Source organism: Watersipora subatra, chromosome 10 (assembly GCF_963576615.1).
Source record: "Watersipora subatra chromosome 10, tzWatSuba1.1, whole genome shotgun sequence".
Classification (NCBI taxonomy): Eukaryota; Metazoa; Bryozoa; class Gymnolaemata; order Cheilostomatida; family Watersiporidae; genus Watersipora; species Watersipora subatra.
This window is the reverse complement of record NC_088717.1, coordinates 5838283-5856299: the sequence shown is the minus strand read 5'-3', so window position 1 is coordinate 5856299 and position 18017 is coordinate 5838283. Positions and strand designations below refer to the sequence as shown.

General features: G+C 37.8%; 1 protein-coding gene across 1 annotated transcript in view; it reads left to right on the top strand.

Moving 5' to 3' along the window:
- LOC137406399 (peroxisomal ATPase PEX1-like) overlaps positions 1 to 18003 on the top strand; it is a 38784-nt gene extending 20781 nt beyond the window's left edge. The window contains exons 17-23 of the mRNA XM_068092970.1: positions 2425 to 2624; positions 4382 to 4524; positions 12093 to 12245; positions 13059 to 13190; positions 15546 to 15661; positions 16915 to 17075; positions 17735 to 18003. Coding sequence (XP_067949071.1) covers positions 2425 to 2624; positions 4382 to 4524; positions 12093 to 12245; positions 13059 to 13190; positions 15546 to 15661; positions 16915 to 17075; positions 17735 to 17825 — 996 coding nt within the window. The 3' untranslated portion in view covers positions 17826 to 18003. The remainder of the gene's footprint in view (positions 1 to 2424; positions 2625 to 4381; positions 4525 to 12092; positions 12246 to 13058; positions 13191 to 15545; positions 15662 to 16914; positions 17076 to 17734) is intronic.
- The last annotated feature ends 14 nt before the right edge of the window (positions 18004 to 18017 follow it).

Sequence of the window (18017 nt, the reverse complement as noted above, 5' to 3'; positions counted from 1 at the left end):
ATACAACCTGTCTCTATCTCTCGTATTCACATCGGCTATTGTGATAAAAGTCTAGTCCTACGCGGCTCTATTGGCATATATTTTATCTTGTATTTGCTTGTGTTGGCTAGAATAAAATTTTAAATCCATCTACAGTATTAGATGGATTTAAAAGATTAATGGATTTTATGGATGGCGTTTGAGACATTATTACCAATGTCTCAAACGCCTCAAACGAGGGAAATTAAAAACTCGTCATATTAGCTTCTTCTAAAAGCTGTGTAAACATCTTAGTACCGACTACCAATTCTACCGGTCTACGGTAATTCTGTGAAGCAAACTATGTAGAATAAGGTCTCTGTATCGGCACAGTTCCGTCCTTACCCACACTAACGATATATAGCCTCCCAAAAGCCCCGCCCACATTATACCTGTTGCCTATCCTGGGGTGGGGCTGTATATCATTGCTCACGCCGAAAACTAGTTTCTTACTACCGTAAGTAAAATAAGCAAACTTCGTCTTTGAAAAGAATATGTGGTGAAACCAACTACATCCCTAAAAGTCATGTACATTGTATGTATAGTCGACTGTCAACGTTATCGAGTCATTATTGGTATCAATGTGTAGACAAAAATTCACTGCTCACATTTGATTAGTTGGTTCAAGTACTAAAATTATGGTCAAGCTATGCAAAAGTGCCTGTCCATGCAGCTCCGATTGCACTTCATAAATCCATCTGTCCGAGAAGATTTCAACACAAGTATCAACGGGGCTATGATATATTCAATGTTTTGCAAATCATGTTTTGCATTATCTTCAACAAAATTATTTTATTATATAATTTTTACAAGCAAAAAAAATTTCATCTCGGCATAAAGCTTTTATTAAAAATATTCATCAAGTCATGGCCACTCACATAGTTTTAGCTGATACAATAAGACAAATTTATCTATTGCAGCAAACTCAAACAAAACATCATGGTTTATGCAGCACACATTCAAGTCTTTTTTTCCCATTTATGGCAGTTTTCACACTGACAAAGCTGCTGAGGCTGGTGGGACGACATAAACATCCTGTAATCAGTAAAACAAATGCAATAAATATGTCATTCATGTATATGTCATTCTAACGCGTATCTACTGAAAATTGGGAGTTAGATAGATTGCGAGTGTAATTTTAAAAATGAATAAATGTTTGACAGAAGATTAAGTACGCCAAGCCAACGATTCGAAGCTTTTGTTCTGGAAATTAAAGATTTGCATTGATCAATCGATTTTCTTCACTTTCTACAAGTGAGAAGTGAACATCTAAAGTCAAATCATAAATCTAATTTACTAGATAAAACTGCTACGGAAAATTTGAAGCAAATATAGCTAGGTGAACCGATAAAAAATTATAAAGCGATGATTAGTGATAGCAAAAAGTTATAATTTGATTAATTAGTACATGTATTAATGAGTACTAAAAATATTGCCTTTAGTATATTCATCAATCTAAGCAATTGTATTGCTAGATGCTATGGATTAAAAAGGAGCCGTCAAGAGCTCACTGTACATACATATCTCGCACGCACAGGAAATTACATTATAACCTCAAACAGGGAAATATAATCTGAATGTAAACTCAACAGTATATCTATAGGAGACTCAAAGTAAAAAATAAGTTTACCTCCATTCTCCTATTTTCCTCCGTAGCACCTTAACCACCTGATGCCCAGAAAACTCGGAGTCAACTCGTCAATAAAACGTGTCGATCGAGTAATCCATTAAAGTAACGATGTTAATTAATTTAGTAAATATCGATGTCCATGCGATTTAATAATAGAGTAAAACCCCTAAATTTGAGATCGCAGACAACGCGGTTTACGAGTGATAACATTTATTACGACTTATATAAAAATTTTGTGCTGATGATTGGCTAATGAAGCGATCTTATATTTATCGCTCGTGGACTCTTTTCAGATGTATCACTAGGTACGTCACGAATGAAGCACCCGCTGGAATGTGAGCTTTTTAAAAGATTACATCATTCAAACGCATATATCTCTGGACAGGATTGGTCTACAAAGACAAAAATGACATGAAATTGTAGCTGATGTTTTAGTCTTTTATTGGTCTTAGTTTCATTAAATCGACCTTTTTGACGCAACCACTTCTTTAAATATTGTTGCCGGTTTACTGCAAAACATTAGCCAAAGAACTTTATGCCCTTGCAGAGGGGGTCATGCAGCGGCTATGAGATACAAAAACAAACTTTTTACTTGGTGTGTAACCAAGTATTTTGTTATGTTATGGTTCAGCAAGTTGTAATTTCAGTGTGCATTTATATATCTTGTTATAGTACTGCCCATAAAGCTATTTGACCAACATCCAATCATATGTCTTGTTATAGTACTGCCCATAAAGCTATTTGACCAACATCCAATCGTATATCTTATGTTACAGTACAGAAAGCTATACGCTCAGTGTCCAATCAGGCTACAGTCGGGAGTGTTGCTGTATGGCGCACCAGGAACAGGTAAAACGCTGGTTGCAGCTGTGGTTGCCAAGGAGATGGGCCTCAACTTCATCAGCATCAAAGGTCCTGAACTGCTGAACAAATATATCGGTGCAAGTGAACAAAGGGTGAGAGACACATTCAAAAAGTGAGTTTAGCTTGAGTACCCACCGCTAGAAGATTGGCTGTAGCTGACCTCTGGTATCAGTTGATATGTTAGACGAGCAGCTATGCTGACGGTTGACAGATCACATAAGGTTACCAACTCATCTTTTTAGAAATGTATCGTTATTAAGTCTGAGTGTAGGACATTGAGTGAGAAAGTTCGATTTAAAAGCTGGTGTCATACATAACACAAGTGATAGCATTTTACATAATAAATTGAAGTTGGCTTTTGGAGTTGCTTGTTCATTTTTGATATGCTAATGTAGAAATCTGTAACAATTTTTTCGTTGAGTTTGTCTCCCAGAAAATAACTCGTACTCATAGAAAACAGAAAATCTCTCTGAGCCTGATATGATTCTCATCGTCATTTGAACAATTTTAGTTCATGATTAGGTCATGATTCAGCATAGGTATATCATAGGGTACAGCACGCTGGGAAGGGTTATGGGTATGTACATTGGTTGAGATGATTCAGCATATATCATACTTTATAGTACGGTGTGGAGGATTATGGGTATGTACATTGGTTGAGATGATTCAGAATATATATATATATATCATACTGTATCACCCTGGGAAGGGTTATAGGTATGTATGTTGGTTGAGAAACTTTTTGACACAAGATGGCTTCTTACCAATCATTTTTAGGCTAAACATATTTTGAAAGTATGGCATTGAACATGTGTAGCATTGAACCTGCTACCAGCAGGTGGAGCTTTTGCATGCCATAAAAAGCACTTATGGTGTCATATCGGTTGCATCCTACATACACTTGCCATCTCAGTACCCACTTGCAACTGTTCCCAGTATGTGAGTATGCAAGTACGACTAAGCAAAGGATTTTAAATACCTTCAAATAACTTAGTTATTAGTTAAAAATTTCAGGAACACCATATGATGCACACTATGATGTCCATTGTTTTACAATTTACTTATTCTAATATTCATCATGATATAATGTCTGTATTGTTTTTATAATTTAATGGTTTCATGCACACATTAAACAAAACATATGTTTTTTTATGGTGCCACGATAGAAAGTTAACCGACCAAGAGATTTCAATAAACACACTGGTTGTGTCTCCTGATTGGCTGACTCCTGTCTATGTTATGTTATATTTTTATTGTTTGAAAACATTATTATCTAAGTTTAAACATGATAAATGAACTTAATGCCTTAGTATATGTAGCTACAAAATGTTGATAGTATCTGTGACCAGGTAGTTTTAATGATATATGTAACCAGGTAATATTAATAATATCTGTAATGTTAATAGTATATGTGACCAGGTAGTATTAATTATATATGTAACCAGGTAATATTAATAATATCTGCAACTATGTAATGTTAACAGTATCTGGGACCAGGTAGTGTTAATGATATATGTAACCAGATAGTATTAATAATATCTGTAACTATGTAATGTTAATAGTATATGTGATCAGATAATGTTAGTCCTACAGTAATAGTAACTAGCTGATGGTTCAAATGCAGGTTGTTGAGGCCAGTTCTAAATCTTATATGCAGTGATATTTCACTCCTCATCTGTTGAGGTTCTAAAGAGCCCCTAACCTAGCATTTCATAGCTAATAGAGTACTCTGAGGCTACAGAATACTGTACAGAGACAATTTATTATGATCCTCCAGAGCACTGATGCTATTGCCTACATATTAAGAAAAATGATTTTCATCTCATTCATGCTCACACTAGTTTCGATATGAACAAATTATGGTTTTAGAGCGCAGGATGTCAGCCCATGCATTCTTTTCTTTGATGAATTCGAGTCATTGGCACCACGGAGAGGCCACGACAGCACAGGAGTTACCGACAGAGTCGTCAATCAACTGCTGACACAACTAGATGGAGTAGAAGCCTTAGAAGGTAGCTCCATGATTAGGCCTTTTCATCAAGTTGTGTTACTCTAGTTGGAAGTATTTTTATCTACTGACTAGCGACATTCATAGATATTTGATTCTTGTGATATTATGCTTATTGATGTTATTATTATTGTTGTTATTATTAGTGTATTATTATTATACAGTTATTTCTTGCTATGGTAACTCTATGGGGTTTTCTGAGAAGGTTTGATAAGGCTGTGATTTACTTTAGTCGAGTTTATTGTATATACCGGTGAGTCTATGCTTCAAATCGATTTAGTACATTTTATATGTACAGCTCTTTGTGTTTCTAATAATTATATTTACATATTAATTAAAAATCCAGAGATTCAACAAAGAAAATTTAGCCATCAAAGTATAGCTGTTCATAATTCTCATCCTAAATATGACTGAAACCAAATGCTACCTACTGTTACAAAAAGAATTATGACTAGTTCTTGCTACTTACTTCTACCTGCGTAAACGATGCAGAAAATTTAGCTGAATAAATCAGTTGTGTAGTAATATATCTTTATTATGCATCTGAAAATATCATCTGATATTACATAACTTCTCTGGAGATATCATTATTGTTTCCCACCTTTGACTGCTATGGTTAATTAACACGAGGGTGTATATTTATTTGTTACTAATATTGTTGGATTAAAATAGCTGTTGGATTAGTTTTTCATGTATTTAAAGGTTGACTTGCAACAAAATTCACATTACAGTTATTTGGTATCAAAAAATTCACCATGTTTTACTCTGTTGTGTTTTAGGTGCCAAATGTGTGGAAATGCGATTACAAGCTCTTCAAAGCTCAAAAACGAAAAGCCGCCATAGATGGGAATCTCTTTATTTATCTGACGTTGTCATTACAGTTTGGTTATCGTCTTGTAACGTGATGTTCTCACATGAATTGAAAGGCCAATAAAAAGCTCAATATAAAACTTATCGTAGCACTAGTTTATGACAAACACTTCGGGTTTTACCGAAGACCCCGTATCAAATATAGATGCTCGCTACTTTACAGTTTTGTTTCAGCTTGGTCTAATCGTCAAGTCGTAATCTGATCTTGTGACCTAATACTTCGAAAATAATTTTTGCAGCACTTTTCGATTATCACAAGTGACCAACAGGCTCGTCATGATTATCAGACAATGATATGTACTCCTTCAAAGTAAGGCTAAAAAAGCAAACGAATTTTTACGATAAGTTATAAGATATCACTGCTAAAAGTGGCAGCATTACAATGACGATAAAATGGACGCGTAAGAACAATAGACATGGTTTTATTGAATGCGTGAAGTATATTTGTGAAAATATTTCGACGAATGAGATTGCATGAAAGTGTAGACAGAAACCATCCTGTAACAACTACGTCCCATTTGAGCCGTTTTGGAAAGAGAATCCAAACTACGGCGGTCTCGTGTAGCTGCGATTAACTGTTCGTTTTTTTAGCTTTTAAGAGCTCGTAATTACATTCCCATATATTTTGCACCTACAACACAACAGAGTAAGACATGGTGAATCTTTTCATATCAAATAACTGTAATGTGAATTTTGTTGCAAGTCAACCTTTAAATAGCAGCGAGGCAAAGGAATAGTGGTTGTTGGTATGATAACTATGAGCCAAAGCTGCTACTCAATCCACTATTTACAAGGAGCTTGTAGTTAATTCTCTGATCATTAATGTTTATTTCAACTGTTTTTAAACCATCACACTGTTTAGTTTTTAAAACATTTACATGCCTTTTAATGATGGCTTGAGCTAATAGCCGAATAGAGCTGGTAGTCGAGTAGAGCTAATAGTCGAATAGAGCTGGTAGTCGAGTAGATCTAGTAGTGGAATAGAGCTAGTAGTCGAATAGAGCTGGTAGTCGAATAGAGCTAGTAGTCGAATAGAGCTGGTAGTCGAATAGAGCTGGTAGTCGAGTAGATCTAGTAGTGGAATAGAGCTAGTAGTCGAATAGAGCTAGTAGTTGAATAGAGCTAGTAGTCGAATAGAGCTGGTAGTCGAGTAGAGCTAGTAGTCGAATAGAGCTGGTAGTCGAGTAGATCTAGTAGTCGAATAGAGCTAGTAGTCGAATAGAGCTAGTAGTCGAAAAGAGCTAGTAGTCGAATAGAGCTAGTAGTCGAATAGAGCTGGTAGTCGAATAGAGCTAGTAGTCGAATAGAGCTAGTAGTGGAATAGAGCTAGTAGTCGAATAGAGCTAGTAGTGGAATAGAGCTAGTAGTCGAATAGAGCTAATAGTCGAATAGAGCTAGTAGTCGAATAGAGCTGGTAGTTGAATAGAGCTAATAGTCGAATAGAGCTAGTAGTCGAATAGAGCTGGTAGTCGAATAGAGCTAGTAGTCGAATAGAGCTGGTAGTCGAGTAGAGCTAGTAGTCGAATAGAGCTGGTAGTCGAATAGAGCTAGTAGTCGAATAGATCTAGTAGTCGAGTAGAGCTGGTAGTCGAATAGAGCTAGTAGTGGAATAGAGCTAGTAGTCAAATAGAGCTGGTAGTCGAATAGAGCTAGTAGTCGAATAGAGCTAGTAGTCGAATAGAGCTAGTAGTCGAATAGAGCTGGTAGTCGAATAGAGCTAGTTGTCGAATAGAGCTAGTAGTCGAATAGAGCTAGTTGTCGAATAGAGCTAATAGTCGAATAGAGCTAGTAGTCGAATAGAGCTAGTAGTCGAATAGAGCTAGTAGTCGAATAGAGCTAGTAGTCGAATAGAGCTGGTAGTCGAATAGAGCTAGTAGTCGAATAGAGCTAGTAGTCGAATAGAGCTAGTAGTCGAATAGAGCTAGTAGTCGAATAGAGCTGGTAGTCGAATAGAGCTAGTAGTCGAATAGAGCTAGTAGTCGAATAGAGCTAGTAGTCGAATAGAGCTAGTAGTCGAATAGAGCTAGTAGTTGAATAGAGCTAGTAGTTGAATAGAGCTAGTAGTCGAATAGAGCTAGTAGTCGAATAGAGCTAGTAGTCGAAAAGAGCTAGTAGTCGAATAGAGCTAGTAGTCGAATAGAGCTAGTAGTCGAATAGAGCTGGTAGTCGAATAGAGCTAGTAGTCGAATAGAGCTAGTTGTCGAATAGAGCTAATAGTCGAATAGAGCTGGTAGTCGAATAGAGCTAGTAGTCGAATAGAGCTAGTAGTCGAATAGAGCTGGTAGTCGAATAGAGCTGGTAGTCGAATAGAGCTAGTAGTCGAATAGAGCTAGTTGTCGAATAGAGCTAATAGTCGAATAGAGCTGGTAGTCGAATAGAGCTAGTAGTCGAATAGAGCTAATAGTCGAATAGAGCTAGTAGTCGAATAGAGCTGGTAGTCGAATAGAGCTAGTAGTTGAATAGAGCTAGTTGTCGAATAGAGCTAGTAGTCGAATAGAGCTAGTAGTCGAATAGAGCTAGTAGTCGAATAGAGCTAGTAGTCGAATAGAGCTAGTAGTCGAATAGAGCTAGTAGTCGAATAGAGCTGGTAGTCGAATAGAGCTAGTAGTCGAATAGAGCTAGTTGTCGAATAGAGCTAATAGTCGAATAGAGCTGGTAGTCGAATAGAGCTAGTAGTCGAATAGAGCTAATAGTCGAATAGAGCTAGTAGTCGAATAGAGCTGGTAGTCGAATAGAGCTAGTAGTTGAATAGAGCTAGTAGTGGAATAGAGCTGGTAGTTGAATAGAGCTAGTAGTGGAATAGAGCTAATAGTCGAATAGAGCTAGTAGTCGAATAGAGCTAGTAGTCGAATAGAGCTAGTAGTCGAATAGAGCTAGTAGCCGAATAGAGCTGGTAGTCGAATAGAGCTAGTAGTCGAATAGAGCTAATAGTCGAATAGAGCTAATAGTCGAATAGAGCTAGTAGTCGAATAGAGCTAGTAGTCGAATAGAGCTGGTAGTCGAATAGAGCTAGTAGTTGAATAGAGCTAGTTGTCGAATAGAGCTGGTAGTCGAATAGAGCTAGTAGTCGAATAGAGCTAGTAGTCGAATAGAGCTAGTAGTCGAATAGAGCTAGTAGTCGAATAGAGATAGTAGTCGAATAGAGCTAGTAGTCGAATAGAGCTGGTAGTCGAATAGAGCTAGTAGTCGAATAGAGATAGTAGTCGAATAGAGCTAGTAGTCGAATAGAGCTGGTAGTCGAATAGAGCTAGTAGTCGAATAGAGCTAGTAGTCGAATAGAGCTGGTAGTTGAATAGAGCTAGTAGTGGAATAGAGCTAATAGTCGAATAGAGCTAGTAGTCGAATAGAGCTGGTAGTCGAATAGAGCTAGTAGTTGAATAGAGCTGGTAGTCGAATAGAGCTAGTAGTCGAATAGAGCTAGTTGTCGAATAGAGCTAGTAGTCGAATAGAGCTGGTAGTCGAATAGAGCTAGTAGTCGAATAGAGCTAGTAGTCGAATAGAGCTGGTAGTTGAATAGAGCTAGTAGTGGAATAGAGCTAATAGTCGAATAGAGCTAATAGTCGAATAGAGCTGGTAGTCGAATAGAGCTGGTAGTCGAATAGAGCTAGTAGTCGAATAGAGCTAGTAGTGGAATAGAGCTAGTAGTCGAATAGAGCTGGTAGTCGAATAGAGCTAGTAGTTGAATAGAGCTAGTAGTGGAATAGAGCTAGTAGTCGAATAGAGCTGGTAGTCGAATAGAGCTAGTAGTCGAATAGAGCTAGTAGTCGAATAGAGCTAGTAGTTGAATAGAGCTAGTTGTCGAATAGAGCTGGTAGTCGAATAGAGCTAGTAGTCGAATAGAGCTAGTAGTCGAATAGAGCTAGTAGTCGAAAAGAGCTAGTAGTCGAAAAGAGCTAGTAGTCGAAAAGAGCTAGTAGTCGAGTAGAGCTAGTAGTTGAATAGAGCTAGTAGTCGAATAGAGCTAGTAGTCGAATAGAGCTAGTTGTCGAATAGAGCTAATAGTCGAATAGAGCTAGTAGTCGAATAGAGCTGGTAGTCGAATAGAGCTGGTAGTCGAATAGAGCTAGTAGTCGAATAGAGCTAGTTGTCGAATAGAGCTAGTAGTCGAATAGAGCTAGTAGTCGAATAGAGCTGGTAGTCGAATAGAGCTAGTTGTCGAATAGAGCTAGTAGTCGAATAGAGCTAGTAGTCGAATAGAGCTGGTAGTCGAATAGAGCTAGTAGTCGAATAGAGCTAGTAGTCGAATAGATCTAGTAGTCGAATAGAGCTAGTTGTCGAATAGAGCTAGTAGTCGAATAGAGCTAGTAGTCGAATAGAGCTGGTAGTCGAATAGAGCTAGTTGTCGAATAGAGCTAGTAGTCGAATAGAGCTAGTAGTCGAATAGAGCTAGTAGTCGAATAGAGCTAGTAGTCGAATAGAGCTAGTAGTCGAATAGAGCTGGTAGTCGAATAGAGCTAGTAGTCGAATAGAGCTAGTAGTCGAATAGAGCTGGTAGTTGAATAGAGCTAGTAGTGGAATAGAGCTAATAGTCGAATAGAGCTAGTAGTCGAATAGAGCTGGTAGTCGAATAGAGCTAGTAGTTGAATAGAGCTAGTTGTCGAATAGAGCTGGTAGTCGAATAGAGCTAGTAGTCGAATAGAGCTAGTAGTCGAATAGAGCTAGTAGTCGAATAGAGCTAGTAGTCGAATAGAGCTGGTAGTCGAATAGAGCTAGTAGTCGAATAGAGCTGGTAGTCGAATAGATCTAGTAGTCGAATAGAGCTAGTAGTCGAATAGAGCTAGTAGTTGAATAGAGCTAGTAGTCGAATAGAGCTGGTAGTCGAATAGAGCTAGTAGTCGAATAGAGCTAGTAGTCGAATAGAGCTGGTAGTTGAATAGAGCTAGTAGTGGAATAGAGCTAATAGTCGAATAGAGCTAGTAGTCGAATAGAGCTGGTAGTCGAATAGAGCTAGTAGTTGAATAGAGCTAGTTGTCGAATAGAGCTGGTAGTCGAATAGAGCTAGTAGTCGAATAGAGCTAGTAGTCGAATAGAGCTAGTAGTCGAATAGAGCTAGTAGTCGAATAGAGCTGGTAGTTGAATAGAGCTAGTAGTGGAATAGAGCTAATAGTCGAATAGAGCTAGTAGTCGAATAGAGCTGGTAGTCGAATAGAGCTAGTAGTCGAATAGAGCTGGTAGTCGAATAGAGCTAGTAGTCGAATAGAGCTGGTAGTCGAATAGAGCTAGTAGTCGAATAGAGCTAGTAGTGGAATAGAGCTAATAGTCGAATAGAGCTAGTAGTCGAATAGAGCTGGTAGTCGAATAGAGCTAGTAGTCGAATAGAGCTGGTAGTTGAATAGAGCTAATAGTCGAATAGAGCTGGTAGTCGAATAGAGCTAATAGTCGAATAGAGCTAGTAGTCGAATAGAGCTAGTAGTCGAATAGAGCTAGTAGTGGAATAGAGCTAGTAGTTGAATAGAGCTAGTAGTCGAATAGAGCTGGTAGTCGAATAGAGCTAGTAGTCGAATAGAGCTAGTAGTCGAATAGAGCTGGTAGTTGAATAGAGCTAGTAGTGGAATAGAGCTAATAGTCGAATAGAGCTAGTAGTCGAATAGAGCTGGTAGTCGAATAGAGCTAGTAGTTGAATAGAGCTAGTTGTCGAATAGAGCTGGTAGTCGAATAGAGCTAGTAGTCGAATAGAGCTAGTAGTCGAATAGAGCTAGTAGTCGAATAGAGCTAGTAGTCGAATAGAGCTGGTAGTCGAATAGAGCTAGTAGTCGAATAGAGCTAGTAGTCGAATAGAGCTAATAGTCGAATAGAGCTAGTAGTCGAATAGAGCTAGTAGTCGAATAGATCTAGTAGTCGAATAGAGCTAGTAGTCGAATAGAGCTAGTAGTTGAATAGAGCTAGTAGTCGAATAGAGCTGGTAGTCGAATAGAGCTAGTAGTCGAATAGAGCTAGTAGTCGAATAGAGCTGGTAGTTGAATAGAGCTAGTAGTGGAATAGAGCTAATAGTCGAATAGAGCTAGTAGTCGAATAGAGCTGGTAGTCGAATAGAGCTAGTAGTTGAATAGAGCTAGTTGTCGAATAGAGCTGGTAGTCGAATAGAGCTAGTAGTGGAATAGAGCTAGTAGTCGAATAGAGCTAGTAGTCGAATAGAGCTAGTAGTCGAATAGAGCTAGTAGTCGAATAGAGCTAGTAGTCGAATAGAGCTAGTAGTCGAATAGAGCTAGTAGTCGAAAAGAGCTGGTAGTGGAATAGAGCTAGTAGTCGAATAGAGCTAGTAGTCGAAAAGAGCTAGTAGTCGAATAGAGCTAGTAGTTGAATAGAGCTGGTAGTCGAATAGAGCTAGTAGTCGAATAGAGCTAGTAGTCGAGTAGAGATAGTAGTCGAATAGAGCTAGTAGTCGAATAGAGCTGGTAGTTGAATAGAGCTGGTAGTCGAATAGAGCTAGTAGTCGAATAGAGCTAGTAGTCGAGTAGAGCTAGTAGTCGAATAGAGCTAGTAGTCGAATAGAGCTGGTAGTTGAATAGAGCTGGTAGTCGAATAGAGCTAGTAGTCGAATAGAGCTAGTAGTCGAGTAGAGCTAGTAGTCGAATAGAGCTAGTAGTCGAATAGAGCTAGTAGTTGAATAGAGCTAGTAGTGGAATAGAGCTAATAGTCGAATAGAGCTGGTAGTCGAATACTTACCAATAGGTAAGGAAAGAATTATTCATTTATTTGCAGGAGTGTATGTGTTGGCAGCCACAAGTAGACCTGACTTGATAGACCCAGCATTGCTCCGTCCAGGTAGACTAGACAAGTCGCTCTGTTGTGGTATTCCTACAGCAGAAGACAGGCTCGAGATACTTGAAGCCCTCGCCAGACATATGAATATAGGTAGCTATGTTCAGCCAGTTCTGCAGAATAATTCATTGTTTTTATGTTGTAATATTATGGTATGTTTACCATCTACCTTCTCATACTTAGTTTGTTTTCGCAACTTCTAATATTGTCACAATTGCCTGACTTTTAGGCAAGGTTTAAGATTCATTGAGCAACTAAATATCTTATTTTGGTTTAGGGAGGTGTATATGATTAGTCAGGCTTCTTGTCACACAGATTAGGTGCCACTTCTAGAGACATGCACATGTATTGGTGCATGTACTGGTACATGTACATGTCCTCATACAAGTACATTTACTCATACATGTACATGTATGAAGACATATACATGTCTTCATACATGTACACGTATGAGTAAATGTACATGTATGATGACATGTACATTTCTTCATACATGTACATGTATTCACCCATGTACATGTACTCATACGTGTACATTTATGAAGACATGTACATGTATGAGGACATGTACATGTACCAGTACATGTCTTCTGTAAAGTTTTCGGTCAAGTGTTAAAATCATCTCATTACCAAAATGAAAATCCTCACCATGTACAAACCGTGACTATAGAAGGATTTTATGAACCATCTTGGCTACATAGACATACATTAATCCTTTAACTTCATGGCTTCAACTATCGTAGCTTTAATGTATCACGGGTTGTCGGTTATCTTCAATTAGATAGATGTACCAATACACTGTCAGTGTCTTCACTACTGCGTGAATGCATAGCACTTAGTTTATTGATATAAAATCCACTCGTTGATGTCATTGATAAAAATAGGATAAAACTTGCTTTTTTGCAGATGATGAAGTAGACCTTGCAGAAGTGGCTAAATGTTGTGAGAACTGTACCGGTGCTGATCTCAAGTCTCTCCTGGTCAACGCTCAACTGGAGGCAGTTCACAGCCTTCTTGATGGCTCTTCCTTGTACAGAGGTATCACTACTCTCTCTTACTGTTTCTCTACTGTGTGGAAACATGCATGATTTACGTATGTGATAGTCCATGTGAATATCTCTTTTTTGATGTGCTAACTATATAGATGAGCCCTTTAAAGACCTTATGTGTCTAGGCTGAGCTTGTTCTTGCACTTGTTTGTGCTCATGTACATATGTGTGCACACATGTATGTCTATATGTGTGTTGAAACTTGTCTGTGTAAATACCTACTTCAATGCATGTATGAGGGTTTGTGTAGGAATGCTTTATAGCTTATTTGAAGGACATTTTAAGGCATCGTGTGTGTATTTTAAGCTCAAGCTCGATACATACGCTCATTTGACCGAAAGCTTCATAGTCTATAGAAGCTCAAATTACTTTTAAGTGGTTATCAACTTATTATATAAGTTCATCTGTTCAGTTCATACTACCGTTTCTTTGATGTTTATTGTACGCAAATAATTGCTTTTATATAAATTTTTAGTTCACAGTATCATATCATTGCATCTCCCAAGTCCCGTTGGTAAACTATGCTTGTAATTAATAAATTTATATATCTTCGGATATATGTATTTATATGCTTCTAATATATTTTTAATTTTTTCTGAACATGGTGCAAAGGATTGTAATTCAGTTAAGTCAGTAGGCAGCGAAGCTGTTTTAAAAAGCAATAGTTAAATAGTTGCAAAAGAGAAACTTTTCAGTTTTCAAGACCTTTTGTTACAAGTGTTACTCTTTTCCAAGCGAGACTGACAATTTTTCTAGAGCTTCTCAGGTAATTGTAACAGAAAAATTTTCTACTTTATTTGAGTACATTGACAATATTGTGAAAGGATTCCGTTGCTGGTTAGTAAACTTAGTATTCAACCCAGGTGCCTGTCACATGAGCTGAATGCACTACTTCTGGGCACTGATAACTATCATTACGAAGATAACCGATCTACTTTAATAGATAGCACGTCTTTTTAGTAAATTCATACAATTTTTTATCCATCTTATAGTCTTGGTATTGGCTGAAAGTTCAATTTAATATCTACACACATTGTGACATATACTGTAAGTCCTCATGCTCAAGTCGCGTGGCTTGTGCTCGCAAACAGATGACTCACAAAGGAAAAAAATAATCCTCCAACAAGCCGCCTGTGGTATTTAGCCGCGCTTGCTAACAAGCCGCATATGTCCACAGATCACGGCTAACGACTGCGGTTTTGTCGTCCTTGACCCCTTTGGGAGCGCGAGTGTTGAGACGGGTTTCGCTATACTCTGTCCTTTTGAATAAGAAAACAGGCTACATCAGTACATGTAAAAAGAATTATCTTTCTTTTCCAAGTTCGAATTAAAATTCCTGAACCCTTGCATCAAGAACTTACTTGCCATGTCTCAGCTAGATTTTTATTGCACTGTTAGAGGGCTTATAGGCTACACTGTAGGTTTTTCGTGAAGGTTTAGCATTATTGGTCATAGTTGTATCAAGTTAATGAGTTCAGTCTTGCTGCTGCTAACGATTTGAAATAATTAAACTCCTGTAGTTTGCTGCAATTTGTTTGATGTGGTGAGTTTTGCACTCAGTTTGGTCCATAGTTTCTGCTTCGATGTCAGCAGGCAATAACACGCTCCCAACCACTTGTCTCTCACTCGTGTGTCACGAATTCATCTCGACTTAGAGCAAATAAATTCTTCTTTAGTCAAAAGTATTCCATAAACATGACCTTGAAAATAAATGAGTAGGTCGCCAAAACTCCGTACATAAAAGTGTATCATAAATGTGGTTCTATGGTTATAGCGAGAGAGTTGAGCAGAGACCGCATTTATCTAGAAGCCGCCCTGAGTCCCACGTAAGTTTTAAAAGTTTGGCCTTTAGCCGCGGTCTATGACCTTGAACCAGAAGCCGCGCCCAACGACAAGCCGCGCGGCTTGAGCATGAGGACTTACGGTATACATATATATACATTATTATGCTTATGCAATACATACTTAAACAGGCCTAATGGATCAATGTAATTACAATAACCTTTTTAACATTTACAAACAAGATTTGAAAGATTATGTATTCCCACATACTTTTCAGTTTTTTGATTTACTGTATATAGTTTTTGCAGACATGTAATCACTTACTACCTTAACGTGATGAACTTCACTTGTATAAACGAAACATTAATGTGGTTACGGTCATGGTTAAAAATATTTTCAATTGGTCTCGTTTCTGTAAACAATTTAATTCACCTTTTTTAAAACTGATATGATTTTGCATCAGCGTGAAGCTTTATAGTCGTATCACCTTGTTGACTTCATGACTCTACGACTATAATCATCTGACATTTTTTACGATGACAATTTTTATATGTTGTTACAGATAGTGGTATTATATCTGATATGGTTGAAATGGATGAACCAGTAACTGGAATTTACAAGGCTAGCATAGATGAGGAGGCTCAGCCAATCACCCCTCAATCACCGTGCTATCAGGAGGTAGTTGGGTTATAAAATTGGTGCACATAAAAATCAAGATAGAAGTTAAATGCTCTGAGAAAGATGATAGAATTTCTATATTTTTTAACATAGCCTGTAAAAATATGATAATTACTAGAAACTGCTTCACGTTGACCTACTATCGTCAGGTGACCTACTTTGGTGTCATTTGATCTGTTTAAATCTAGATCAATTCATTTTTTGTGAGGTAGTTCTCAAATTCATGGATCTGTTTCAAAAGTGGAAAATTGAATTCAACTGTGAGATTGTGGTACCATTCCTTCAAGTCTTTGCCGGCCACGTCTTCTCAGGCCATTTTCGTCAAGCACTGCTTTTATTTTCTATTATAGACCAAATCTATGAAGCAAACAGTAATGTTGGCTTGCAACCCGCAACCCAATTATTTGTTGTACAGTGATCTCTTGTTACTTTGCACCTTCCCTTAGTCTGTTACGGAGTTTTCTATGATGGTCATCAAAAATCAAACATTGAGAAAAATGGCATAAAAGTTTTTCACATGCTCGCAGAATACAGGGAAACTACTTTACAACATCAACGATAAGAGCCTGCAAAACTTTGAATTTAATTTTGGATTAGCTGGCCAACTTCACCCCTCCCCCTGCATCCTAAGATATCAGTCTTGGTTCTAGATTTTTTTCTCATGTCAACATAAAGCTCATTCTCCAGGCTAATTTGGGAGACATTTTAGCTAGCCTCTCTCCCAGCAAAGAAATCCCATATATTGTTCTTTTATGCTTGTCTCGCTTAGTCTCACCGCCTTGAACTTTACGCTGTTCTTTGTGTGCAAAATACTATTTGCAATGCTTCAAAAATAGCTTCTGTCTTTCACGCTCTCTAGATCATCTAGTGAGAGTGAACATAGGTAGCCTATTATTAGTACTATGCTCTATTTTATAACCATAATGATTTATAATTATGTTTATAACTATATCATTATTGTTTTATTTACATGTTTCAAACTATTGAATGTTCTAATTTTAACCTATGCAGTTATGTGGTTAGTATGTTTTTTATTAGTATCACAAACACACACCAAATAATGAGAAAGGTGATTTTGCATTTATTTTGCTTTTTCATCCAAGTCAGTTCGGATGACAGTAAACTGTGATAAATAAAGAATTATTGTAACCATTGCTACTCAATGAAAGTGAGTCTAACATAATTGGCAAACACTAAACACTCCGAGTGCCACTTCATGCTAGCTAACCTTGTCCATGCTTAATGGTAAACAGGTGCGGAGACTGTATTCCCAAAATTCAAGAAATACTCTGAACAGACAAGCGGCGCCAAGCAACGATGTCCAGGTGGTGATATGCCAACCCCACATAGACTCAGCACTCTCTGTTCTCCAGCCGTCTGTTTCATCGAAAGAAAGGGCTAAATACCAGCAGATGTGAGTCTTAGTTAAGAGTCTTAGCCTTAGTGCCTCACAAGGAGCATCATGCTGATGCTGTAGCAGCTCCTCACAAGGGGCATCATGCTGATGCTGTGGCAGCTACATAAGCTAATCATACCACTATATTTTCTCTACCTTCTGGTTTTATATGGCTTCATCATTTTTTGTCAACATTACCCATGCTGATCATACATAACATCTCTCTATTTTCGTTCCTCTCAACAAGAACCAACATCAAGCTAATAGCTTTTGGTACCTTATTGATAGACAAAATATTAGTTAACATAATTAGCTGAAGAGAACGCTGACAATGCCCAACAAGAACTAGGATGCTTAAGCTGTTGCTGATACCGTAGGAAGCATCAGTGTTCGCATTAGTGCTAAAAGTATGCCTTGGTAGTGATTATTTTGTTTACTGTTCAAAGTACACGCGACTAGCTGCTAGGGACAAGTGACTAGAAACAGTGAATTGTTGGTTGACATTTGACAAAGATTATTTGTCTAGTGACAAGGGGTGAGTGACTAGTCAGTGAAACAAAAACAATTATCAATAGCAAAGGGTTAATCTGGTGCCATTTACCTCACAATCTCTATTTTTGTATTTATCATCTTGAGAGACGATTTCAATTTGTGCCTTTTTTGTTTTTCTGTTTCAGATATGCACAGTTTACAAGCTGTAAAAGCAGTCCTCCTGTAGAGCAACCAGACCAGCTGCTTGCTGCTATGCAGAGGGTTTCCTTGGCCTAGAAATTAAAATGCTCACCTGGTAAACTACACATGACATTTGGGTAGGAAGTCTTCAGTTGGTCGAATAGTAGAGCAACATGATTGGATAGTAATGCACAATATACAGAGAAGTGTGATTTGTCAGGATTGGACATTGGATCGATATGATTGGATAGACATGCACTGCAGAGTCTCATGATTTGACAGCATTGA